General features: G+C 58.5%; 1 protein-coding gene across 4 annotated transcripts in view; it reads left to right on the forward strand.

Annotated features, from left to right (window-relative positions):
* Window positions 1-24834, forward strand: part of WNT7B (Wnt family member 7B) — a 94087-nt gene extending 69253 nt beyond the window's left edge. Inside the window, exon 5 of one of the 4 annotated variants that reach the window (XM_082422440.1) lies at window positions 24220-24792. In XM_082422440.1, the coding sequence (XP_082278566.1) occupies window positions 24220-24769 (550 nt within the window). In that variant the 3' untranslated portion in view covers window positions 24770-24792. Of the gene's footprint in view, window positions 1-8449; window positions 8528-24219 lie in introns of those variants that run through there. The other 3 variants (XM_082422441.1, XM_082422444.1, XM_082422447.1) reach the window with 3 other exon arrangements.
* Window positions 24835-27037: the final 2203 nt, after the last annotated feature.

The following is a 27037-nucleotide window of genomic DNA, read 5'->3' on the forward strand; positions in this document are numbered from 1 at the left end:
GGAGCAGAAGCGTTTAATTTTAATGAAGTCCGGCTAATGGATTATTTCCTTCATGGATCACACCTTTGGTGCAATGTCTAAAATGTCATCGCCATTATCAAGATCATCTAGGTTTTCTCCTGTGTTATTTTCTAGGAGTCTTATAGTTTTACACTCTACATTGAGGCCTATGATTTTGAGTTGCTTTTTGTGAAGGATGTAAGGTCTGTGTCTGGATTCTCTTTTTGCATGTGGCTGTCCAGTTGTTCCAACACGATTTGTTGAAAAGACTTTTCTTTGTTCCATTGCGTTGCCTGTGCTCCTTTATCGAAGGTCAGCTGACTATATTTATGGGGGTCTATTTCTGGGCTCTCTGCTCTGTTCCACTGATCCATTTGTCTGTTCTTTCACTGATACCATGCTATCTTGATTATTGTAGCTTTTCAGCCTTGTGTACTGTGCATTACTGTAGCTTTCTGGTAAGTCTTGTGTAATACTCTTTTTAATTAAGGAAATCGGCCAATATTATTTTTAAGAGATGCCACGGTAGGAAGGGCTCTGCCTGCAGCTGGCCCGCTGTTTAGGGTGTCTGCTCTGCTCACCCCTGGTCCCTGGCAGTGACTTCCAGGCCCCTGTGGGCCCCTGGGTGGCAGGTCGGGGGGGAGGGGGACCCCCTCTTCATCTCCCCAATGTTGGTGAGTCTGGTTTTGTTTCTCAGGCTTGTGGTGAGTGTGTGTACACGGGGGGAGTGGGGAGGGGGGAATTCCTTGATGTGGTTTGAACATTAACCATTTTATCAGCCAGACCAGGCCTCGTGGCAGCCGAGGTAGACATCTCCCACTGCTGGCTTCCTGTGGTCACTCTAGAGAGAAGTCCCCATCAATGCTACTGCAGTCTCGGGGGGTGGGGTGGGGTGGGGAGGGGAGCCGAGTCCCTGGGGGACCTTGGGCAGGTCACTCCTTCTCTGAGCCTCTGTTTTCTCACCTGCAAATTGGGCTCCAGCCCTGCCCAGAGAGGGAGTGAGGCCAGGTCAGTCAATGGGCAGAAAGCCCTTTGCAAACTGTAAAGCGCCAGGCAGACCTGTGAATGTTAAGGTCAGCTGGAGCGTGAGCATGGGCCAGGCAGCCCATTGAGGTGGTGGAGATGGGCCGGGAGGAGAGCTTTCCGGGCACCTTTGTCCTAATTCACAGGTGTCTCCCTGTCTCCTGAGGGACGAGGGATGTAACTTGCCAGGCCCACAGGGCGCAGGAGGTAACGGGGGTCCCTGACACGGTTCTTCCTGTCTCCCGGCCCCAGCTTTCTCCCAGGCCGGGCCGTTGACCTGGTGAACGGCTGGTGTTGAGCACATTGAAACATCCAGAAAGCCTGGTGCTTTGTGAAAGAAATAAGATTGGAGAAGGAGGAAGGGGTGCATCCTGACACCCCTGGAACTCGAGGCCTGGGAGTTGAGACTCTGGTCAGTGGGGAGCCATGGAAGGTTCCTGGGCTTGGAGGGAATAGCGGTGGGAGGGAGATCACCCTGGTGGGCCCCTCTCGATCTCTGAAATGTACAAGCGCCTCTCAGGACACCCGTTCCCTTGACTAAGAGACAGCCCATCGAGGCTGGAACGAGGCTTCACGAAGCCGAGGGCACGAGGCCCCTGCTGGGTGCCGGCTACGCGGTAGGTGGCTGCCTCCAGCACTAGACGTGCTCCTAGGTGGGGCCACCGGGCTCCCCGTGACTGTGGACAGCTCCTCATCTTACAGACCTGCAGGCGGAGCCCCTCCCCACTCAGGGCGGGACGGCGTGCAGCAGGCCTGGCAGAATCATTTGTTACGTCCAGTGAGCCCACCCAGGCTCCCCAGGAGGACATTGGAAACTTCCCAAACCAGTCACAGGTGTGGCTTTACCGACCAGCAGCCGTTCCTTCATTTTCTACCAGAAGCTCCACCTTCCGTGCCTCTGAGGCCAGGCGGCCAGGCACAGCCCCTCGGTGGTCTGCTCAGACATGGGTTTCCCTCTGCCAGAGACCCGGCCTCACTTCCCGCCCTTCCTCCAGTCTCCCGACCTTGGCCCTCCCACCCCCACCCTCTAGCAGCCCTCTCTGACCTCAGACTCCACCTGGGTCCTCGCCTCCCTTCTCTGCCAGGCTGACTCCCGCTCACCTTCTGAGACAAAGCGGCAGCTCCTCTCCTCCTCCAGGAAGCCCTCCCTGCTTCCTCTCTGGCAGGGCCCTGATGAGGGACACCCAGGGGCCCAGGGAGCCCTTCCTGAAGGTCAGGAGGGCTTCCTGGAGGAGGTGATAATGGAGCAGAGGTTTAAGTCAAGAGGAGACAAAAGGGAGCTACTGACGAAGGACAGTCAGGTGGGCCTAACACTGGCCACTCACATCTCTATGGAAACAGGCAGGGTAGCGTAGTGGTCAAGAAAGTGAGTCTGGAGCCCCTGCTGTGACCGTGACCCCTCTGTGCTTTGCAAGAGGAGAGTAAGCCACGGCTGCGCTGGGCTGTGGGACTGAACAGTCCACACGTGGAAAGCAGCGGGATCAGGGCCGGCAGCAAACACTGGGAACATGGTGCCCAGTGGTCATCACGTCACAGGAGCTCCCGACGGGAGGTTATTGGGCTCCATGACCGGGGGCTTCGAGACCCCAGGTGCCTGTTCTGGGGAGACGCCAGGTGCAGACCCTGACAGTCCAGCCCTAGATGAAGCCTCCAAGCCCCTCAGGCCCAGGCACTACCCCAGGGGGTGGGACAGAGACCCCGGGGGAGGGATAGAGATCCCAGGGGAGGGACAGAGACAGAGACCCCAGGGAGGGACAGAGAGCCCAGGGGTGGGACAGAGACCCAGCGGGAGGGACAGAGAGCCCAGGAGTGGGTCAGAGACCCTGGGGGAGGGACAGAGAGCCCAGGGGAGGGACAGAGACCCCAGGAGTGGGACAGAGACCCCAGGGGAGGGACAGAGGTCACCAGCATCCCGTGGAGCGAGCAGGACGAGGGACTGTCCAGGCCCAGGGAGGGGCAGAGGGGCCAGCTAATGGCAGAGTGGGAAGTGGGGCTGGGCCCCTGGGCAGGCCAACGTTGGGGAACAAATAATTTTATCGTCCAAACAAGGACACATTTTGAAAGGAAGGGGGACACTAAAAATCATTTCAATTATCAGTTGTTTGAACCAACAAAATCCTTTTATGATAATGATGGTTCTATAAAACAGTTATATATTTATATATATATAAAATTATAAAAAATTTTTTTAAACAATTACTTCTGAAATAATTTAAATAAGTTGTATCAGTGCACATTAAGGCCCATTAAAAAAATAAGCCTCTCCCAAATATTATGAACATTAGAAAAATAACACATGTAGAATGTCGATTCTTGGTCACACTCACATCTTTGAGCCCCATCTATTTGTTCCTGGAATTTCTCTCCACAGTGCATTTTTAAAAATACGGTCTTATTATTTTTAAGGTTTATTTCCATCAATTTGCCAATAATCTTCTAAGCTGCTTATGATGTGAATGTATTGGTACCTTTGCTCAATGCTTCTCTGCAGGTCACAATGTTTTAGTTGAGAAGATTCTCTGTCTGCGGGTCTGGGGGACCTGGTAAGCTCAGAAAAAATTCTATAAACAAAGGAAGTTCTACATTCTAATATTTTGCGTTGAAATGTGTAAACATTTCGGCCCAAATGTTCTCACAGACACTGCCTTTTGGCTTCCATTCAGGGTGCAAATATCCAAGAGCTAAAGACAAACCGTAAGAGAAAAATCATGTCACATAAGTTGTCTACTACTTATGATTCATTCTTTTTAATGATTCTTCAAATTTAGATGCTGTAAAACTGTGGGCCAGCCCATTTCAATCCAGACTATAAATGTACCCAATTAGGGAGATTGGGATTGACACATATACACTAATATGTATAAAGTAGATAACCAATGAGAACCTGCCGTATAAAAAATAAATAAATTAAATTAAATTTAAAAAAATGTACCCAATTAACAATAGGAACCCCAACCCCAGATGCTTCTCACATGTCAAGCTGTGCCAACGGGCAACTGTACAATTACAGAAGGAAGCCTCGTCACCTTTTGCTTTCTCACCGGCAAGTGGGATCGACTCCTCCCTTGGGGATGAATTTTAATGTCTTCTGTTTGCAAGCTGCATTTTGAATCTTTGCAATTCTGTAAAGGCTTTGAACGCTGAAGCTTTTGGTGCTCTATTTGTTGAAACACTTGACCAAGAATTTCTGGTGAATTGCAAGTGAAATTTAGAAAGCTCACTTCCCAAACATTTGTGAGCATCGTAGGTCTCTTGGGCTGATTCATGAAGCAAGGCTCCAGCGGCTCTGGGGCTGAAGGGTGAGAGGGGGCAGCGGGCGGCGTGTGCCCTGAGGGCTGGGGCACTTTCTATGCAATGCTGCTGTGTCCTCGAAGAACCTCGGCTGTGCAGCCCTGGCCAGGGCACATGTGAAAACACATATAAAGGCTGATCACCACAGCTCCTGATTTGCTGCTTGCAATTACGAATTCTGTGTGCATCACAGCCAAGCACATCTCGACCCCGTTGGTTTGTGAATGTGGTAGGAACATTGCTTTCAGCACCAGAATCTGTATCGCTGAACAAATCGTTTTGCAAAACCAAATCATTTTGTCTTCACGCTGAACTTCTAGCTGAGTTTACAAGCAGGTTCACAATCATGTCACCCCAGTCACCTCGTCAGAACTGACCTCTGAAAGCGTTGCCTTGTTTGCATAAATGGGGTGGAAACGTCTGCCGTTGGACCGGGTGATCCGTGTGCCACGTCTGGTGAATGGGAGTGTCAGCCCCCCAGGCGTCCCGAGTCAGGGCGCTGCAGCCCCTACCCCAGGACTCCCGCCAGCGACCCCTTCCCTGTCCTGGAAGCACAAGCTGCTGCTGCCCAGGGCCCCGTGCCCTGCCCAGGCTGGTCGGCTCTGGGGCACCAGAGGCTGAGAGGTGGGCCTCGTGAAGACCCCTGGGCTTCTTTCACTGACTCAGAGTCACCCCCAGTCCGGAGCACAGGGCTGGGGCTTAGAGAGCGCTGGGGAAACTGAGGCTCAGAGCCAGAGAGAGCCTGGGGTCTGGCCGCACCTGTCTCCTGGGGTGACGGCAAGGACACGGCCGGGATCGCTGCTCGTGAGGAAGGGGGCCAGCAGGGCTCTGCCAGGAAGCAGTGGCTCCCTGGGGATGTCCCACCTCCTAAGCCACTTCTCCCACAGCCTGGCCTGCTGCCGTCGTGGCTCCACCCGCGGCTCCGGGCTCTGGGAGGTGCTTCCTGCGCCTCCATGACCGCGGAGCCCGTTTGTGGTCCAGCTCTCATGCCCCTCGGGGTTCCACGCACCACACTTTGGGACTCACTGGGCAATACCCACGTTCATCACTGTTGCAGCGAGAGCGCCTGGAAGAGCCGGAGGCCTGGCCCAGCAGAGAGAGCCGGGCCCACGGGGTAGCTTCTGGGCTTCTCGCCCGTGGAGGGTCACTGCCTCCCTGTTGGGCCTCCAGCTGTTCCCTTCCCCCTGCCTCAGTTTCCCCACTTGTACAATGAGGCCACTGACCCTTCATGCCGTCGGGAGCTGCTTCCCTGGGGCCTTGGAAGGGACAGGGTCCCGGAACGGTCTGCTGAGCCCGGGGGCTGCTCACACCACTTCAGACCCCACGGAGCCCCAATCCTGTTCCCTGCAGCCCCCAAGTCGCAGCTGCCCAGGGCCAGGCCTGGACGGGGAGGCCCTGGAGGGGGTGGGAGAACCCGCCCCCATGTTGCTTAGAGAGGCTGCTCCTGGCACAGGCAGCTGTGCCGATAGGCAGAAGGCTCCCCAGAGGGTCACTGCGTGCAGAGTAGCACCCAGAGGGCCAGCCGGGGCTCTCTCGGGAGGCTGCTTTGAGTGACTGAGGGTCACTGTGTCCAGGTCTTGGGGCCCCGGGTCAGCCCTTCCCTCCTCTGGGCCTCAGTCTCTCCATCCAGACACATCGAGATGGCCACATGGGTACAGTAACAAGGCTCCCAGGTGCCCAGGGTCCAGGGTGTGGCTGAGGAGGTGGAGAGGTCTGTGCCCATTTCACAGATGGGGAAACTGTGGTCAAGAGAGCAAGGGAGGACCCTGGGCCCGGAGCAGGCCTGGAGGCCCTCGGGGGTCCCAAGCTCCCCCACTGGAACAGGCACCCACTGCCCACACCCGTCAGCTACGTGGTGGGTGCCGGTCTGCTGGGGCGGGAGACACAGCCGTGAGCAAGGCAGACCACCGAGCAGGTGCCGCCTGGACCCACCACTCCATCGCAGCCACGGGAAGGAACCACGGAGGCAGGGACACTCTGAGGAGCTGTGCTCGGGGGCCCGCAGGTAGATGAGGCTGGAGGGACGGGTGGCCATTCTAGTGCAAGGGGATCGTGTGAAGGCTGTGACCATCGCCTGCTGGCAGAGGCTGGGGGCTGAGGGGCCTGAGAGGAAGCCAGAGAGGAAGCGAGGAGCGGGGTCGGCTGCAGCCCCCGGGAGAGGAAGGGCAGTGGCTGGGACCGGCTGATGGGGTGTGAGGGTGAGAACGGTTGCTTCTGGATACCTCTGGAAGGTAGAGCCGATAGGATGTGCTGACGGATGGACTGCAGGGTGAGAGAAGAGGTGGCAGGGAGGTCCGAGGTTTTGATCTGAGCCTTGGAAAGAAGGAGGGCTGGGCTCAGAGCAGGGGGTGGAGGAGTTCAGGGATGTCAGCCTCACTGGAGAAACAAACGAGGTCTTGGGCTGACGGGCGGACTTGGGTCTGATGGGACCGCGAGGGAGGCCGTGCAGGATGTAACCCTCGGGGGCTGGAGCCCTCTCCCGTTTCCTCTCTGGCAGCCTGACCACTGCACGGGTCCCGGCGCCTCTCCTCTGCTCCCGTGTGCCCATGGCCCACACTCTCACACTGTCTGCTGGGCACAGAGAGCCCTAAGGGCCGGGGAGGCACGACTGGGCCCCCGAGACTCAGCCCTGATTTTTGCAGAGCTTAGGCCGAGCGAGCGGGAGGGCCGGCTGGCCCAGAGCCCCACCGCGGCCGCAGGGACAACACCCGCCACTGCCCTGCCGACCCCTGTCTGGGGTGGGAGGTCCTCACCCCGTTTTGCCAGGTGGGGAATCTGAGCTGGGAGCGGCGGTCACGCGCCCCAGGCCTCAGGGCCAGCGCTGGGATTTGGACGGGGGTGTCGGAGGCCAAAGCTGCTGTTTTTCCAGGGCTCGCGCCTGCCTCTGGGGCCTGTGGGAATTTTCTCTCCGGAGAGTCCTGAAAGGCCAGAGGGGACGCGGTGCCGAGTCCAGCTGATGGAGGCGAAAGGGCCACATGCTTTTTGTGGTTGAATTATCCAAACACTGAATCCCTCTATCCGCCCGGGCGGCTGTGAACGGGCTGGCTTTGTCCAGCCTGAGAACAGCGGGGCACGCGGGGCCAGACAAAGGCGGGCGCTGATGCGGCCTTTTCCATGGTCCGGCAGAGAAAGAAAGGCCTGGTGGACAAAGCCCCGATGGGGCGGGGGCGGGGGTCAGGCTTTAGTCACGGTGGGGCTGGCGGGAGGGGCGAGGGACGCCCGCCAGAGCTTCCCACCAGCGGGCCCCGCCGAGAGTGGTCAGGGTGAGAAGATCACGGCAGGAGCCGACCTGCCAGCGGCCCTCTCCATCCCGGGGATGGGAGGCCCACCCCAGAGGAGGCCTGACAGGGACACCAGGAGACCCCCCGCCCCACAGGTCACCACTGCCATCAGCGCCCACCCAGTCTGGGCCCAGGGCCTGGCCGTGCATCCTGGACAGACTAGGGCTGGTCTCACCACACCTGGCTGGGCAAGGCCCCCCCAGCTCCACAGCCAGCAGCCCCTCGGAGGAGCCCAGCCAGCAATGGGCCCTAACTGACTTCTTAGAAAGAGCGTTCGGGCGGTGGGGCAGGGTGGGAGACAGTGGCAGTCTCCAGGGCTGCCGCCTTTCGGGGCTAGGCATGTGGAGCTGGGCTGGTGGCCCCCTTGTCCTCACCATTCTGCTCTCTGGGACCCAGCTCTGCTCCAGGTACGGGTGGCCGAGGAGTGACCACAGGCTGAACGCCAGGCTTGCGGGGCTTAGAGGGAGGCCTGAGCCGCAGGGAAGGGCAGGGGAGACGGGGTGCCCCAAAGAAGAGGAGACCCCAGCGGGAAGCACGGGCAGAGCCAGGCCCCGCTCGGGACCCTCTGGCCTCGGCTCCCCGGGGTCTGTCTGAGGATCCAAGGCCGCGCCCTGGGCCCACAGCGAGCAGCCAGGCCCCGCGTCTGTGCCCAAGGCCCCGGCGGACGGCAGGACGCAGCGGGGCAGGGACGGTGCTTCCCCCTCAGGCTGGGGAAGGAGGAGCAACAGGGACAGAGGGAGGAGGGGGCTCTGGAAGGTGGGGTCGCGTGGGCCCCGGGCGGGGTGGGGGAGCCCCGAAGCACTGAGGTTGCAGCAAGGAGAGCATGGGTGACAGGCCCATCCTGCATTTGACAGCTCCCTCGAGGCTGCCTTGCTAGGGCGCGGGAGCGGGGAGGCCCAGCCCTAACCAGGCGGGCAGTGGGAGGCCGCTGCGGACCATTCAGGACCGCATGGAGTCGAGGTGAGGGATGGCGGTGGCGGCGGGTAGCCAGGGTCCCCTGGGTGAACAGGGGGGACAGTGGGGCCGGGGGCCAGCAGGGGGATGTCCTGCTCTAGGGGGCGTCCGGACACCAGAAGAGCAAGCCCTGGAAACACGGGCCTGACCTGCCAGGCCTGGAACAGCATCTCCGCACACCACGGTTACATCGTTTAATCCTCAGGACGGCCCGGAGGGCGCTAGCTCGTCCACAGCTATGGAAACCGAGGCTCGGGGGGCCGTGAGCACCAGGGCCAGCCTGAGGACCTCCAGGGGCCTCTCCTCACCATGCCTGGTGGCCGCCTTGACTAACCCAACCCCCAGCCGGCCTCAAGACCCTCGTGCGCTCCCACGGGAGTGCTTGCACGGTCCCCGCAGGTGAGTCCGGCTCACCCCAACACTGAGCCCTCGGGGGCACCCCAGACACCAGCGCACGGCCCGCCGGGAAGACACGCGGGCCTGGCCGGGGTCACCGTCACCCTCTCTCAGGCAGAGCAGGGCCCCTAAGCCAGGAGGTGGAGCCCCCAGCCTCACCCCGGCCCGCACTGCCCTCTGAGGCCCGTCCCAACTCCCATCTGGGTCCCATCAGCTCTGCCCTCGGCCAAGAGCGTGTGACGTCTGCAGCAGGAGGAAAAACAGCCGCAGGGGCCCGGCCTGCTGCCTACGGGCCTGGCTTCCCCCCAGCTGGGAGGGCGCATTTCTGGTGAGGAAGCAAGGCGGCTGATCCATCCCCCGTCAGGTGGTGCCCGGGGAGGCCGCCCCCCGGCCCTGGCCACCCGGCCCTGGCCACCCGGCTCCGGCCACCAGGCTCCGGCCACCCGGCTCCGGCCCCCCGGCTCTGGCCACCAGGCTCCGGCCCCCCGGCCCTGGCCACCAGGCTCTGCCCCCCGGCCCTGGCCACCAGGCTCCGGCCACCAGGCTCCGGCCACGGTCTTCCGCCAGGATGTGACTAAAGGCCTGACCGAGGTCTGCAGGCCACGGGGAGGGCAGCAGCAGAGCCCAGCGGGCACTCAGAGGGTCGGGAGTGGCTGTGTGTGTGTGTGTGTGCTTGCGTGCGTGTGTGTGCGTGTGTGTGTGGCTCTGCCCGCAGGTCCTGGCACCAGGAGAAGGGGGCCCCACCGGGACCCTGGCAGCCCACATCAGACAGCCCGGGGTTCAGGTCTCTGCTTCTGCAGAGTTTCTGCCTCGTCTGGCAACTGAGCCTCCCGTCTGAGCCTCCACTTTCCCAGCTGGAACGTGACAGCGATGATTCTCACTCCACAGGCCTGTTGTGAACGGCAGGAAAAGAGGTCATTTCTCCAAACCCCCTAGAGTAGCCCTCGGTCTGAAGCAGGTGCTCAGTAAGTGGTCACTTGCCCTCTGAACAGTCCAGGACCTTCAGGGACTTGGCCAAGGGTATCAGTGAGACCTTCTATGAGGAGGCAGGGAGGAGACCTCGGCATGCATCATGGCCTCCTTACAGTCTCTGGATATCCCATCGGACTCAGCAGACCTTTCCCAAAGTCCTACAACAGACCAGGCTTTGGGTCCAGGGTCAAGGGCTAAGGATCCCAAGATGATTAGAACCTGGTGCTTGCTCTTGAAGTCTGACGGGGCGCCAGCACCTGCCTCACTGGACTGGGGTGCAGTCAAGGGGGGCTTCATGGAGGAGGGAGCATTTGAGCTAAATGTATAGAATGTGCACACACTGGCCGGTCTGATGAAGAGAGGGAGGAGCAAGCCCGGAGAGGGACCAGCACGGGCAAAGGCCTGGGAGACAGGATGCACGTCGTGTCCACATGTGGGATTGAGTGACGTGTAAGGAGGAAGCAGGAAGGAGGGTGGAGGTGTGTCAGGCGTAGCCAGGGGACGCACCTGAGCAGGGGCACAGATCACCTGAGGCCCACGTAGAAGGCGGGCTCGGTGCCCACTCCCTCCCTTCCAACCCTGGGCGCCCGACGTGAAGGGTTTAGTGGCACGCCCCCGACCCGACACAGGGTGTCCCGGGGCCGTCTCTGTGTGTGGCGTGGGCAGATGTGTGGGTCCACACACGCTGGGGGCAGGAGGGCAGAGCCGCCCTGGACGAGGAGGTGGCTGGACCCGCTCCGGACTCTGTAGATGGCCGCGCGGGCTCCCAGGGGGCTGGGACCGCAGTGGGCACTCAGCTGATCCTGCCGGCCCAAAGCCGCCTGGGAATGGCATTTGCGTTGTGGATAATGAGGGCGGAGGGCGCGTAAATTCCAAAAAGCTAATGTGTTTGGAGAGAGCAAGTGAGCGGCCCGGAATGCTCGGTCACTGCTGGTCATCGCTGGGCCTGGCCTTTGTTCCCCGGCCTCTGGGAGCTGGAGTCCAGGGGTCAGGGGGCCTCATCACAGTCAGCAGAACTGGGCAGGTCCTGATCAGACTGGGGGTGGGGGTAACCCCCAGGCTCCCCTCCCCCACCCCCGGCCAGGCCTCCCTGCGCACGGGGAGGGCGCCCACGCCTGCCCCCCAGGTTCACGTCAGGTGTGGGTAGGCAGGGAGACCTCGAGGCAGGTGGTGGTGGCAGCGGGGACAGTCGGGGACAGAGGGGACAGCCTGAAGGGTGAGCATGGGGACCAGGGGCAGCCAGGAGGCTGAGGGGCCTGGGGAGCAGGGCTGTGGACAGGTGTGCCCGTCCCTCTGCCTGGCGTTGCCCTCAGCTGTGTCCCAGGGCCCTGCTCAGCCTCCTCGCGGGAGGGGGCTCCACGGGGAGTCGTTAGGAGACGTGCACCCCAAGCTGACTTCCCGCGGCAGCGCTCAGACTGCAAGACCCGGTGGGGCCTGCTGCTGGCTTCCCTGGGGCTCCAGGACCCACCGAGCAGACGGGCCAGCGCAGGATCCTGGGGTGAAGAGGCCGCCCGACGGGTCCAGGAAGGTGGCAGAGGGGGAGGGTGCTTGGACCCAACCTTGAAGGAAGCCTGGGATTGCAGAGCCCAGGGAAACTGAGGCAGGGTGCTCCAGGGAGGGGGGAGTAGTGTTGGGAGGGGAGCTTCCATGACACCACAGCCGGAGCTGGGTCAGGACTGAGGATTGATTGGGTCCAGACTCCCAAGCAGGGCCTCTTGGCACTAAATCACTTTTCCAGAAATTGCTAAGCACCCACTGCCCTGCTTGGAGCCAGGCCATTCTCTCCAGGGTGTCAATGACAGGGACAGTGACAGCTGCCTCCTGGTGGCCTCCCGGGAGGGCCCTATGCCGGGCACGTGGCCTGGGCCTCTGTCCTCCTGGCCCCGGGCGTCCATCCTCCCCGCATCAGGAGCATCTCACCGAGGTCACCCCGTCGTACAGTGAACACGTGTGAGGCCGTCGTGGTCCCGTGGTTTTCCCGGGGGCTTCCGGGTGAGGGGCAGTCTGGCTCAGGAGCCGTGCCCTTGACCTCCACGCCATGAGATAAGGGTAGGAACGACCTTGTAACCTGCTAAGGTTTATGCGTTGTTTTCACTTTTCCTGAAACACGTTCTGCCCCTCCAACACCTCCCATGGCTCCCCATTGCCCACAGAACGCGGTGGACAGGAGCCCGGTGTCAGTCTCCTCACACCCTTCCTGAACGTGGCACAGCCACGCCTCTCCCTGCCGTTCCTGCTGCGAGGGCCTCGCACCGTGTCCCCCGTCAGGACCCCGCGCTCTCTCTAGGGTTAGTCCGGGGCCAAGGCATCCACGCCCGCCACCCCACTCCCCAGCCCCTGGCTCCGAGGCGCACGCGTTTGAGCCTCTGATGGCAGAGGCCGCTGGGCATCACGCTTCTCCGGGCTCGTTGAGGATGCAGGCTGCCCTTCACTTGCGTCCAGCGTCTGGCCGCAGAGACCCAGTGACCAGGCACTGGTGTGGGAGCTGCGTCTTGGGCGTCCCGCTGGACCCTGCTGTAAAGTGGTGTGGGCCGGACCTCGGGCTGGGCAGGTACTGGTCTCAGGAGTTCCCTCCCGACGGACACAGATGTCGTCAAACCCGAGGACACTGAAGGACCCGGTTAGCGGTCATGACGCCACACTCCTCGTCGGCCTCAAGCGACGCCTCCAAGCTTGGAATTATGGTTCCCAAGTATATACTTACTTGGGCTTGCTTTTGAAAAGGTTAGGATTTAAGTATCACCCGATAACACACACATGCCCAGCTACACCCGAAATTACAGAGCAGCTGGGCCCAGGGTCTGGCGGGTGCCCACGGCTTGGTGAGGAAGTGTCCCCGGGCTGCAGGCCACTCTGCCCAGGGAAGGGCCGGTCTGAGCAGTGCCACATACCTGGGCCGTCGCAGAGGGGCTCAGGGTGCTGCTCCCCAGGGGAAGGCGGGTTTTCAGGGCACCCCGAGGACAGAGCGAGGCTCGGGCTGGCTGCACGCACGCAGTACTCGGGCCGGTCCCTGGTAGCTGAGAAGAGACACCGGCTCGTCGCCCCATCCTTGCGCCTGGCACAGAGCGGCGGCTCCCAAGGCCTGTTGGGAGTTTGGATCTCTGACACTTGCCAGCACTGGGGCCCTGGGCAAGTTTCTTACCCTCTCTGTGCCTCAGTTTATCATCTGCAAAATAGGGGTGAGGCTGCTGCAGGTAGAGAAAAGGTGTGCAAAGACCGACCCCAGGGCTCACTTGAGGCAACACCGGGAGATTTGGGGGGCGTGGACGGCGCGGAGCGGGCAGGCGGCAGCGAGCCCGGGCGTGCACCTTCCTGCACAGGGCCTGGCGTGTCCCACGTGCCCAGTCACGGTGGTGCTGATGGTTATTCTCAACAACATTATGCTCTTGGCCACGTGAAGACCACCGGCAGGAGCGAGGGAGGCACGGCAGCGTGGCTGATGCCGGGGGCCTCCCTGCAGTTGTAAAAGTCAAGCCTGCAGGAGGGAGGTGGAGGCTTTGGGGAGGAGCCAGGGGGATGAGGCCCAGTGCCTGGGACCCGTGGAGGTGCCACCCCTTCCCTCCCCTCTGACTATAGAACGGGACCGACGTGCTGCAGCTGCAGAGCCAGGCTGCCCAGTCGAGGGCCGGGCCCCCGGCATGGGCACCCACACCCACACGAACCAGCCGCCTCCCGCCCAGCCTCCATTCCCGGGCCTCCCTCCCCGCCCTCGTGCCCTGGGAGTCCTTTCCCTCTCCAGCCATCTTCTGCAAGGAGCCTGGCAGGTGTTGGGCAGAGCCTGCTCTTTCCCTCAGAGCTGTGGGACTTTGGGAAAGTTGGTTAACCTCTCTGTTCCCGGGTTCTTCTCTGTTAATAATGGTAGCGCTGTCTCCCCCAGGGCGGGGTGGATGGGGCTCAATGGACATCGCAGGTGCTCAGCCTAGCGCCAAAGAACACTAGCCGGGTTGGCACTGGGGATGGTGCCTGAACCCCTGGGCCAGAGCTGGGGCCCCTGACCCATCGTCCAGGCTCCCAGGGCCTCCCTGGCCACTTGGGCCAACTTGCTTAACACAAGGTACGTACTGGCCAGCCTGTCAGCCGCTGGGCTGCGAGCTGCCCCATGGCAGGGGTGTGGACTAGGGGTCGCCGGGACTGGTCCGTGGGTGCCCCTCACCCATCCTCAGCAGCCAGAGCAGGGTGGGCCCCTCCCGGGATCAGGAGGGTGGGCTGCGTCTGGAGGGGCGTCTGCCGGCTCCCACTGCGTGACGTTGCCTCGTGTCAGTTCAGCCTGCGGGAGCAGCCTGCCCGGCGGGCGGTGAGACACGGGCACGGGGAGAAGTCGGAGGCCAGCGGCGCGGCGTTGGCAGACGTCTGACCCTGGGCTCGTTGTGGCAGTGAGTTGGGGTGGAGACGACAGTCCACCTGCGTTTGTTTGCCCATCTTGAGCACTTCTGGACACCGTCTGCCATGGACATATCCCCAGACGGTGTGACAGACACCAGGGAGGTCTGGCCCGGAGGTGGGAGGTGTCCACGGCACAGGCCCTGGGAGGATGGGGCTCGCCTGAGCCGAGGCAGCTGGGCGGTCCAGGCCCCCCACCCCGAGGGACGTGCCAGCGTGAGGCTGGGCACAGGGACACGCAAGAGACAGGCACAACGCCAGGGCAGCGGGGAGGCCTGGGTTCAAGTCCCGGCCCGGACTCCTCGGGGCCGTGCCAACCCGCAGGCCAGTGGCTCCGCCTCCCTGGGCCTCGGTCTCCTGGTCTCTACGGGAAGGGAGCAGAGGTGCCCCGGCAGAGCCGCTGTGAGGAGGAGGCCCGGTTACCGTCACTGTTGTTCCCACGCCTCGCCTGTCGCCATCGCCGGGTCCCCAGGGAGTGCGGCGCTGGGAACGCCAGCTGGGGACAGAGCAGCGTCTGGGAGCCGCCAGGTGGTCAAGTTTAAGCAGAGGCCTCCCTCGCTTCACTGGCTTCAGCACGAGAAACCCAAACCCAAACAAAACGCAGCACCAGCCCTCACCAGTGCCTTTGTGTCTGCAGAGGCTTCCACCCACTGGGACATATGTGGCTGCCACGCTCTGAATAGGGTCCCGGGCGTCCGGCTGCATTCAGCGGGGGTCGCCTGGGCCCGGGGCGGGGGGCAGGGGGGCGGGGAGCTTCCTCTGGGCCCCGCCCCCCAGGACCCTGGGCCACCTCCAGCGTTCTCTCCCTGGGGTGGTCCCCAGCACCACGCCCCCATCCTCAGCGCCTGCCATCACCCCTGAGGGATGCCCAGGGGCCTGTGGGTATTGTCCCCCCGGCCACCTGTCCTGTCCCGGGCGGGCACCGGGGTCACAACTGCTCTGGCTCATTCACACGGGCCTGAAAGGAGGCCCTTCCAGGCAATTGCCCTCCTCGGCTTCATCTGAACTGCGCAGGGGGAGGGGCGGGGCAGAGTCAAACAGTATTTTTTCTGTTCTCTCCTGCACAAATGGAATTCAATTAGGAAAGAAGAAACCCAAGTCCAGCCAAATAGTGCTTTAAAAAAACCCTGCAGGAGACAAACATCTTCCCAGATCCTCAGCAAATCAATGAGATCAATGGGTCCTGTGCATTTTCCTCCCCAAATGCATAGGGTGCAGCCAGAAAGTTCTCTCCCGCACCCAACGGAGGCCAGGCGGTAAGGGAATCTGACGAATACAGATGGAGCTCACTCCAGCCCCTGACCCTGTTCCTGCCCCACAAACCGTGGTGTGAAAGCAAGACCGCCCCCAAGAAGAGGGGTGGCCAGCAAACCAGGCTGACTCTGCCGCCTCCCTGTGCCAGACCCGGGCGGGTCACGGGTGTCGCCAGGCTCCGAGTGAAGAAAGCATCTCCCCGCTGCCCGGCTGTCTCCTCTGCTCTTCCTCTGGGGCTTGGCCACTGCCCAGAGCTGCCAAAAGCGGGCAGGGGTGGCCTGGGGCCTGGGCACAGGAAGTCATGGCAGGTGGCTGGACCCATGGGGCCTGCTTCCCGCAATGGCCTCTGTCACCAGGTCCCTTCCAGGCTGTTCCCAGGGCCTCAGGAAGCCATCGCTCCTAAACAGTTTCCGCAGAGTCGGGAGGTGGCTTCACCTGTCCCCCTGCGTCACGAGGAGCAGCCCCACCCCAAGGAGTCCAGCCCAGCCTTCCCAGAGCCGTCCTGACGGCCAAGCCCCCCTCCTGGCCTGCATGCGGCCTTCTTTGGAAGAGGACTGAGGGTTCGTCCAAGTGTCCTGTCTTATCTCTAGATGCCACGTATCTCCGGAGACTCACTCTGCCTACGGGGCCAACTGCTTTCAGAACATCAATGTGAAACCCAAGAGAAATCGATCAGGTTTTTTAGAAAAGAGCCCCCTGGGTGGAGGCCAAGTCCATCCGTGACCTCAAGTCGTGGGGAGACCACGGAGCCGAAGTCCCGGGGTCTGGGCTCTGGTCACCCCCCTCCCTGCCCGCCGCCCACCCGCACTCCCCGCCAGGCTCAGTGCAGCTCGGCAGACGCTTGTTACCCCATCTGGGAAGTGGGCGGCCTGGGCCCAGGACCCAGAGCACTTGGGGAAGACGGGGGCAGGCGGCGTCTCAGCGCAGTCCCTCTCTGACCTGGAGGTCGGGTGGTGGTCTGCACGCTAGCTGTTCTGGGCCTTTGCTCGGTCTCCCTTCCCCTCCCCATGGGGAGACACCTGCCCATCTCCCCAGCACCCCCACCCACAGCTCCCCTGCTGTCTCTTCTTCCAGAAGGGGCCCGTTTAGCCTCAAGACCCCGGGCATCCTGACCTCCCCCAGGCTGAGGGCTCCCCGAGGGTGGCAGTGCCTCTCTCGTACCACCGGTGGGCCCCCAGCCCCAGCACAGAACTGGCACATGGAAGGGACTCGGTGAACGGCCCTGACGGCAGCCGTGTCTTCTCAGCTGTGTGGCGAGCGTCCTCAGGAAGCCACCACTGGTCTGCCCTGCGTTTGCCTCTGCGTCCTGTCTGGTGGACGCCCCTGCCTTGCACCCACATTGAGGTGGCGTCCCCTCGGGAAGAGCAGGGGGCCAGGACCCAGCCACCGAGAGACCCACCTCCCCCCATCCTCCCCACAGTCCGTTCTGCAGATGCCACCGGTCCAAGGTCGCCCAGCCGGAAGGGGCAGAAAACACCCGCGCATTTCAGCAGAGCATCGGGCTTATGTTCAATTCCCTTTGATGTTCTGAACCAGAGGGCGACTTGGCTACCGGTGACTTGTCTCCCAGATTGCCGCAGCACTAATTAGCGCTAATTAGAATCTGATCGACTCGGCAAAGCAATCTGTCCTGCTGGGGCAGGCGGGATCCCAGAAGCACGTCTGATCTTGAAGGGAGTTTGGAGCCTTTTCTGCAAAAAGACCCTGTGGGTAGCTTTGGGCAGGGGGGTGGGCGGGGAGTCTTTGTGCATCAGTGCTGGCTTTGAGGACGTCACTGTTGGAAGCGATTCTGTTCAAACGCGTCCGACATATTCCAAGGGGAGGCAGGACCACTGCATGCCTTCGAGAGACGGGTGAGAGGAGGAGCAGCAAGGCTGGCCAAGTGTCATCTTCAGCGTTTCGTGCAGAAGCACCACCCATGGGGTTTCACGGGCCAGGGTTGCCATGGGAACAGTCTCTGAATGGAAGGAGAAGGTGGCATCCTGAATCTTCCCTCCCTCCCTCCCTCCCTCCCCCGGGACCCCCTCCAGAGCAGGGGGCGCCACAGGCCCTTGCAAGTCCTGGAGAGGGAAGTGGAGCTGGCAGAAAGAGGTCCCCTGAAGCCTGGTCCTGGCAGAGGGCAAACAGCCAGGTGTGGCTTAAAAGTCTTGCCAGCCACTGTGACGCGCGATTGACAGGCACGGTCCCGCCCGCCCTTCACAGTGGCTCCTGGAGGCCAGTGCTGTTGTTTGCATCTGACAGGTGGGCTAGGAAGAGGCAGGGCCAGTGACAAACCAGTGGCCAGAGCTGCATCCGATCACCATGGTGAGCGGCGGCGAACACCCAAGTCACGCTGTGAATCGGGCAATAATGGCTACACTCGCGGCCTCCATCCCAGGGGCTGGACTTCCTGGAGTCCAAAGCTCACCCCCATCTTATAGGTGGGGGACTGAGGGTCAGTAGGGGTGTGGGCTTGCCTGTGGTAAGACTGAGCAATGCGTTTCCCCCGTGCTACCTCTTCTGTGGTTGAGCCTGTGCATTTGCATGCTGATGCTTTGATAGAAAATACCCACCTGCACATACGTCCCATTTTTCTCCACCGGCAGGTGGGTGAGCGCCTTGGCCACGGACACACAGCCTCAGGATGGCCGGTCCAGTGTGGAGGGCAGAGCCTCAAGGGCCTCAGGGCACACGTGTGAAAGGGGTCCGCTGGCGCACAGATCGGCAGAAGCACAGCTCCCGAGCTGCTCCTTTGGGGACACTGTTTAGCTTCTCCCCCTGGGCCCAGGGGCTCCGTGTGTGCGCGTGGGGTGGGGATTGGGGTTCTGACTGGGCTGGCCTTGCCAGCCACAGGCAGACCCTCCTGGGGTCGGGGGATTCCGCCTGAGAAATTCCTGACTGAAGCCAATTTGCAGAAGGGAAGGCGGCGAGTGAAAGTTCAGAACCTCTGTTTCTGATGAGCCCCGGGACGGTGACTCAGATTCTGGGTCAGCTCTCCATCATCAAGTACCTTCGAGTTGTGGCCACCGGGAGGAAGGGGCCTCACTTCTGGAACATTCCTCTTGCTCTTTTCTTAAAAGCAGCTTTACTGAGGTATAATTGTTGGACAATTAACTGCACATGTTTAAAGTGTGCAATTCGATAAGTCTGACACATGTGTGCATCCTTGAAACCACCATCACAAAATCAAGGTAATGAACAAATCTGTTATCCCCAAAAGTGTCTCTTTGTAATCAACCCTTCCCTCCTGCTCCTCTCACCCCCACCCTGTCCCCAAGCAACCACTGATCTGCTTTCTGCCACTATAAATTAGCTTGTATTTCCTGGGATTTTAGGTGAATAGAATTATACAGTATGTTCTCTTTTTGTCTGGGTTTGTACACTCCGTACAACGATTTTGAGATTCATCTATGTTGTATGGCAAGTTGATAGTGAGTTTCTTTTTATTGTTCAGTGTCTATACCATCATTTGTTTTCCCATTCACGGGCTGATAGACATTTAGGTTGGGTCCAGTTTGGGGTGACAAATAAAGCTGCTGTGAATATTCATATACAAGTCTCTGTATGGAGCTGTGTTTTCATTTCCCTTGGGTAAACACAAGAGTGGAATGACTGGATCCTAGGGTAGGTGTATGTTTAACTTTTTAAGAAATTGCCACACTGTTTCCCAAAGTGCTTGTACCGTTTTATATTCGTTGCTACCAGGAGTGGGTGAGAGTTCTAGTTTCTCCACATTCTCAACAACACTTGCTATTGTCAGTCTTCCTAATTTTAGCCATTCAAATAGATGTGTGGGGTACCACATTGAGATTTTACTTTGCATTTCCCTAAAGAATAATAATATTGAGCATCTTTCCATGTGCTTATTTGCTCTTCATATATCTTCTTTGGAGAAATGCTGTTCAAATATTTTGTGCACTTAAAAAATGGGGTTGTTTGTTTTCTTATTATGGGTTTTGAGAATTCTTTGTATATTATGGATACAAGTCCTTCATCAGATATATGCTTTGAAATTATTTTCTCCCAGTTGCTGGCTTGTCTTTTTATTCTCATAACAATGTTTTTCAAAGATCAAAAAAGCTTAATTTTTATAAAGTCAAATTTATCAATTTGTCTCAATGAATCACGCTTTTGGTGTCATATCTAAGAAATCTTTGTCTAACCCAAGATCACAAAGGTCTTCTTCTAAAGTTTTATAGTTTTAGGCTTTTCAATTATCTTCTAAAGACATTCAAATTTTTAAAAAGTGTTACATACTTACCTATGTAGATACCATTTCCAGTGTTCTTAATTCCTTTGTTAGACCCATGTTTCCAGCTGGTATTATTTCTCCTCTGCCTGAAGGACGTTAACACTTCTTGTGGGGCAAGTGTCCTGCTTATGAAGCTGTGTGTTTGATAGTGTCATTATTTCACTTTTGTTTTGAAAAGTATTTTTGTTTTAGAGATAGGTATAGGTTGATAGTTTTCTTCTAGTAGTTTAAAGGTGGTTGCTTCACTGTCTTCTCACTTGCATTGTTTCTGACAAGAAATCTGCTATCATTCTTATTTTCTTCCTCTCTGTGTAATATATTTTCCCCCCTCTGGCTGCTTTTAAGATTTTTATCCTTATCACTGTTTTTGAGCGATTTGGTTATGATGTGTCTTGTTTTTCTTCATGCTTATTGTGCTTGGAGTTTGTTGAGCTCTTGGATCTGTGGGTTTATAGCTTTCATCATTTTGGAAAATTTTTGGTCATTATTTCTTCAAATATTTTTTCTGTTCCCTGCCTCCTCACCTTCAGGGACTGTAATTACTCATATATTAGGCTGCTTGACGTTGACCCAAGCTCACTGATGCTCGTTTCACTGGGGGATGCTTTTTCCTCTGTGTGTTTCATTGTGGATAGTTTCTACTGCTATGTCTTCAAGTTCATTCATCTTTTCTGCGATATCTAATTTTCTGTTCATTCCATCCGCTGTATTTTTTTATCTCATTCATTGTAGTTTTTGATGAAGTTTGATTTGGGTCTTTTTTTAATCCTCCATATCTCTACTCTATTATTTGAACTTGCAGAAGAATACAGTTAGGAGGTCGTTCTCCGCTAATTCTAACACCCGTATCTATTCTGGGTCAAGTTTGATCGATTAGTTATTTCCTCATTATGGATAATGCTCTCTGCTTCTTTGCATGCCTCATAATCTTTGGCTGAACGCTTGACATTTGTAAAAATTTACCTTCGGGGGCACTAGATAGTACTGTCTCTCAGTGAACACTCTTGAACTGTGATCTGGGATGCAGCTAAGTTACTTGGACTCAGTTTGATTCTTTGGGTCTTGCTTTTCACCATATGTTAGGTAAGTCTGGGTAAGGACTCAGTCTAGGGGTAATTATTCTCCACTACCTTTCTGAGTCCTCTACCCTCTTCCCCCAAATGTCTCACTCACCAGAATCATGACTTTTCTTCCAGTCTAGCTGGTGGGAACAGGCATTGTTCCCAGCCCTAGGAGAGCACTGGGCACCGTTTCCTTTAACCCGTTAGGATAATTCCTCACACACATGCAGGGATCAGTCCTCTGGGGAATACTTGAGGGGGACCCTATGCACGTCTCTAGGGCTGTCTCTCTGTGCAGCTCTCTCTTCTCTGATACTAAGCCCTGTCAACTCCAGCTACCTTGGTTCTCCTGGACTCTCAGCTCCATTTTTGGAACTCAGGCCGATTCCTGGTATCTGCCTGGGTTCCCCTTCCCTGTACTGTGGCCTGGGAACTCTCTCAAGGCAGAAAACTGGGCATATTGTAGAGCTCACCTTGTTTCCCGTCTCTCAGGGATCACTTCATTTCATTTCATTGCCCGACGTCCAGTGCCTTGAAAACTGCTATTTAATATTTTCTTTCGGGTTCTTTTGGTTGTTTCACGCGGTGGTAAAAATAGCCCATTACTTCATCTTGGCCAGAAGCAGAAGCACTCCTCCTTTTTAAACCAAGTATTGGCCGCCTCCTTCTTGCTGGGTGTGTGACCCCATGCAAAGCTGGACAAAACGCCAGCCCTCTCCTGACGACAAGTCCTCCCCACACCTCCCAAGGGATAACAACTTACAGACAGAGGTTTCAGCAGAAAGAGAGTGAAATGTGATTTGACACAGGTTGTTTCGCACCTGGGCTGGTCAGGGAAGGACACATTACCTGGACGGAGGCAAGCCAGCCAGAGACAGCTTCCTGGTAAGGATGACTGGGGGCTTCATCCACTCAGACAGCAAAGGCCTGGTGTTCCCCGAGATAGCCGGGAACCCCAAGTTCTGGTTCTGGTTGGTGAGCAGAGAGCAGTTTTCTCCTAAGTTGGAGAAACAGACTGATGACCCAGCAACAAAGGTCCAAGGTGCAACAGCCGGTTGAGGGGCTTAATGTAGTTCAAGGTGCATCAAGCTGAGCCTAGAATTATGGTAACAACAGCCACAGTCATCACCACTCCTGTTCTTGAGAAGCCACTGTGCTTCGGGCACTTCCCATTGGTCGTCTGGTTTGGTCCACACAGTAACCGGGGGTCCCTTTTATCCATGCCCACTGTGGGCGGGTAGTTACTGAGGCTGCTGAGTGGCACTCTCCCTCACCACGTCTAAACGTGGCACGGTAGAGCAACACTGCCCTTGGAATCGGGAGTAAAAGGTGATGCAAGCCACATCCTCTCTCTGGGCAGGGTCCTTGCTTGTGATGTAAGATGCCAGGCAAGATTGTCTTGACAGGAAGGGCCGGCCAGCGCTGACTCTCTAGGCTCCAGTCTGATGCCAGGGCCACGAGGAGTTATTAGCAAAGCTGAGGACACCTGGCTCCCTAAACAGTGTGCGTGCACGTGTGTGTGGTAGCGGGGACGCCCAGAGGTCCGAGTCCAGGTCTGACACCGGGGCCGCTGAATCTCCCCGGCCTATAGCGGTCACGAGAATGTGGCAGCCGGGGTTGAGCTGCGAGCTAATCTGGCTGTGATGCTGACCACTGAGCATCCAGGGCACAGGGGTCAAGGCCACCTGCTCCGGCCCTGGATGGAACACCGAGGGGGACTCTAGCCCACCCAGCCTGACTTGAAGCCACTTGAAGGCTGAAGGGTTGGGGGGTGGGGCTGGGCTTCCCTGGGACTGGAGAGAACCTGTCCCTGGCACCTTCCTGTTGGGATGCCTGGTTCTGAGCAAGGGGCAAAGGGCCTTCCTTGTGCTATTCACTTGGTGGACATATCATGGGCACCTGCCATGTGCCAGTGCTGTTCTGGGCACGGGGTATGGAGCAGTGAGTAGAGAGGGAGAAATCCTTGCCCTCATGAATCCAAGAATCCACGGAACCAACACCGGGCTGGCTGGATGGCTGTAAGTGGAGACAAGCATAAAGCAGGGGAGGAGGGGGGCTACTGTGGAGAAGAGGCCGAGTTGCAGTGTCACCGAGAAGGTGACATTGTAGCAAGACTAGGAGAAGGTGAGGCAGTGAGCTGGGCGGACAGCTGAGGGAGGGAGGAGTGTCTAGGCAAAGGGGATGTCAGGTGCAAAGGCCCTGAGGCAGGAGAGAGTGGGCTTGTGGAAGGAGCACCTGGGAGCCTACGGGGCTGGAGGGGAGCTGGAGGAACGGAAGTCAGTGCAGGGCAGCCCTGTCGGCCCCGGTAACGCTCAGCTGTGCCCTGAATGAGACAAGAGTGTTAGGGGACTGCCGGTGGAAGAATGACACGAGCGGGCAATCCCAACCAGCCCAAAGAACAACGGCGCTCCGTGGTGGCTTAGACTAGGAGGTGGTGAGACGTGCGACACCAAGTAGGGATCTGGGTGCAGGGTCTGGAGCTCAGGGGGCAGTCTGGGCTGGACATATTTGGAGGTTCTCAGAGCATAACTGGTATTTAAAGCTTTGAAACTGGATAGATTTCCAAGGAGTGAGTAGATGCATAAGAGAGAAATGCCACCATCTATACCCTGGAGAGCTCCTGGCTTTATGGGCTGGGAGATGAGAACAAGCCAGCAAAGGAGGCGGCCAGAAGCAGTGATGAGGGAGGAGGAGAAAGGGCTGGGGAACCGGCCAGAGCCACGGGCGCATCCAAGGAGGTCTGAGCGCCCATCACCGTCTGAGGGGCGTGAAGGTTTTCGGTGGCCTTGACAGGTGCCTTGCGGTTGCTGCTGTTTCTGGAGCTGGGAAAGAAGACCCCGAGCTGAGCCCAGGGTGGCGCACGGGGCAGAGTCTGGAACAAGGAGCGCAGGCGGCAGGGGTGTGGCCCGTGGCTAGAGACGCTAAGGCGTCGGGGACAGGGTCATACCTGCGCTACCCGGCTGCTGGGCAAGTGCTTCCCCCGGGGAAGCTGTAGCCATGGAGCAGGAAGGAGGTCGGATTTAGCCAGGATTGGCATTATGCCAGAAAAGAATTCCCCGTGGGAGAGGGGCAGGGGTTGAGGGTGTGCGGGAGCGTGACGAAAATGAGGAGCACGGACAAGGGTGTGGAAGTGAGGCCGCAGAGGGTTCTGGGTGAGCTGGAGGACCACGGGAGGCAGTGGGCTTTGGGGCACCTGGAACAGGATGCGCTTGTTGTCAGTGACAAGCTCCAGGCTGTGCCCGTGGAAGGGAAAGGCTGAGCAGGACCCTGGAGTCGCTCTCTGAGCCTCAGTTTCCTCATCTGTAAAATGGGAATAATAAAGGCACCACCTGAGAGACTGCTGAGGGTTAAACGTGGTGTGTGATCATGTTCTCAGGATGATGCCTGGTGAACAAGGAGCACCGGATGAGCGCCAGCTCTTGTCCTCAGCATCATCCCCGGACAAGGGGCGGTGGAGGCTGCGCCAGGGCTGCCAGGACCATCTCTTGGCGGGAAGGTGTCCAGGCACTACCGCGGAAGTAGCAGGAGCGTGTGGTGAGCTGGGGGTTGCGGGGAAGGAGGGAGGGGCAGCAGCAACCCCGTGGGGAGTGCAGGGGTGTGGGGGGGTCCGGGTGCCGGGCTCTTGTGGCCCAGTGGCCACATCGGCCTCCCTCCTGCGGGGCCGACCCCCAGAGGGCAGTGCAGGATCACCTCTCGGCCATACTTGGTCTCCCCTGGCTGGGAAGCCGGCTCTTTCTGGAATCCCTCCACCTGCCTCGATTGGATTCTACTCTGAAAGCTCCTGTTTTTCTTCTTTCCTGGCCCACAGCCCTGGATTGAAAGCATTACGGGCCCAGCGCTGCCCTGAGCTGCTGTGTGCGTGTCATCTCACTGAGGCTTCAGAGCAGCCCCAAGAAGTCGTTACTATGAGCAGCTCTGTTTTATAGAGAAGGAAACGGAAGCCCCGAGAGGTGGACCAATTTGTCCAAGGCCACACAGCTCGGAAGGAAGGGGCTGAGGTTCACAGCGGCGAGGATGTGGTGCCAGGGCCAGGGCTCTGATCCCTCCACTGTACTGCAGGGGCGCGCATGCTCCCTGATGCTGCAAACAGGGTCCCAGTTCTCACTCCCTTCTCGGCCCCGTCACCATCTGTCGTCTTGTAACTTATTGGTACCGGGCTCCGCCCCCTGGACATCAGCTCCGGGAGGGCAGGGACCTGGTCGGTCTGCACAGGGCACTTGGTGACCACCGCTGAGTGGGGACCGGCTGACTGCACGTGGTCACCGGAGGCGAGAACCCCACTCTGGGCACCCGCAGGGCACTCTCGTCCTTGGATCTGCTCCTCCTGCCACATGGCACCGGGGTAGGAGGCTGCAGGTGGGCGGACTCCACAGGAGAGTGCGGTTCGCACACCTTCTGGAGCCAAACCACGTGTTCCTTGGGGCTCAGCCCCTGGCGAGCGGTGACAGGGCCACGGGTCGCTTGGGATGCCTGTGGTGCCCGGTATCCCGCGCCATGTCTCCGTGCTCCCCCCAGGACCTGGCCCTCCTCTGGGTCGTGGCTCATTCCCTCCACTGTCCAACACCAGTCGGGCCCTGCGCCCTGCGGGGGGCAGTGGGGGCGAGAAGTGAGTGCGTCCAGCACCGAGGCCCAGAGCTGGAGAAAGCGGGGCGGAGATGGGCAGCGACCCCAGAAAGAAGCAGAAGAAAACAGAGAGGAAGCGAGGGAAGGGGAGGAGCAGGGGGGAGGGGGCGCAGCTGGAAGGACCAAGAGCACAGGGAAGAGGAGAGGGGTGGGGAGGAGCGGGGGTCCTGAGCAGATTTATTATTTACAGGATATTAATTGCGGGGAAGAGATTGCAGCTGGAAACCCTCTAAGTGCCAGCTAAACGCCTCAGAGAAAACTCTATCTGTGTAGGACTCTGGGAACAAAGGCTCCACGTAAACATCTCCCGAGGTGTGGAATCTCTGGGTGACTCAAGGACCTCACGTTCAGACACCGAAGTTGTGAAACCTGAACCCCTGTGAGGCTGCTGAAGTGTCTCCTGGGTCTGATGACAGCGGAATGTTGACTTAGCGAGCGTGAGTTGTCAGCAGTACCTAGGAAAAATACCCAAGTCACCCCAATTACAGCATTATCAATCGCGGCCATCGCTCTGTAACCCAACCCAATGAAACTGGAGAGGATGCCAGCTGGGCCTGGCCGGGAGGAAGCCAGCCCTTGGCGAAGGCTGCCTTCCTGGCAGCAGCCTCTGCGGTCACGCCAAGCCGCAAGCCCTGTGTGGTCGAAGTGTGCCGAGGTGTCGGCCCCATTTCATAGTCACGGAAACTGAGGCCGCCGGGACCAAGGCCTCTCCTGCAGCTCAAATCCACAGCAGAGAACCCTGGAAGAGAAAGGCTGCCTGGAGGAGGCAGTGGCCTCAGGTGGCTGAGGGTGGGAGGGGTGTCCCCCGTGCCACCACCTTGGCACTGGGATGGTGGCCCCTCGTGGGGCATCTGTTCTGTGTGGGCAGGTGCTGATGGCGGCCCTTGTGTTATCTCATCAACCTCAACAAAGCAGGTGCCACGATCTCCGTTTTACAGATGGTGAGACTAGGGCATAAGGAGTTTGTCACTTGCCCAGGGTCACTCAGCTAATGAGCGGCAGCCCTGGGTTAGACCAGCCCTACGTGACTCCAAGTCCACGCTCCTTCCAGGGTGACCTGCTGCCTTTCCGTCCCCCTGGTGTAAAGCTAAACAAGCTGAGTGAAGGAACTTGCCTTGTCTTAGCGGGTCCGTTTTAACACCCTGTGTGTGCCCGCGTGCATGCACGCACGGCCATCCCATCAGCAAAGATGTGCGCTGGGAGCGTCCGCGCCGCCTTCTGCCTCTGCTACGCTGCGGGTGGCGAGCCGGGCCTGGCCCTGGAGGGCGGGGAGGCCAACGACGGCTGGCCCACCCACAAGCCGGGAGCTCTGCATGCTCTTAATCAGTAAGATATGTTTCTGGAATAAAAACCACATCAGCATTTTTATTTTCAAGTTCAGACAAGGATTTTTTTTTTTTTCCTTCCCAATTTTCCCTTCACATGGGTGAGGCTAATCCTCTTGCCTTGACTGACAGGTCTTTAGACTTCGCCATACACATAAAGAAGCGAAGAATCAATGAGAAGAGCACGGGGTGGGGGGGACTTCTCTTCTTCCTTACTTTTTCAGGTTTGATTAAGACCACAACCTG

This window comes from Balaenoptera physalus (assembly GCF_965194825.1).
Source record: "Balaenoptera physalus genome assembly, chromosome: 13".
NCBI lineage: Eukaryota > Metazoa > Chordata > Mammalia > Artiodactyla > Balaenopteridae > Balaenoptera > Balaenoptera physalus.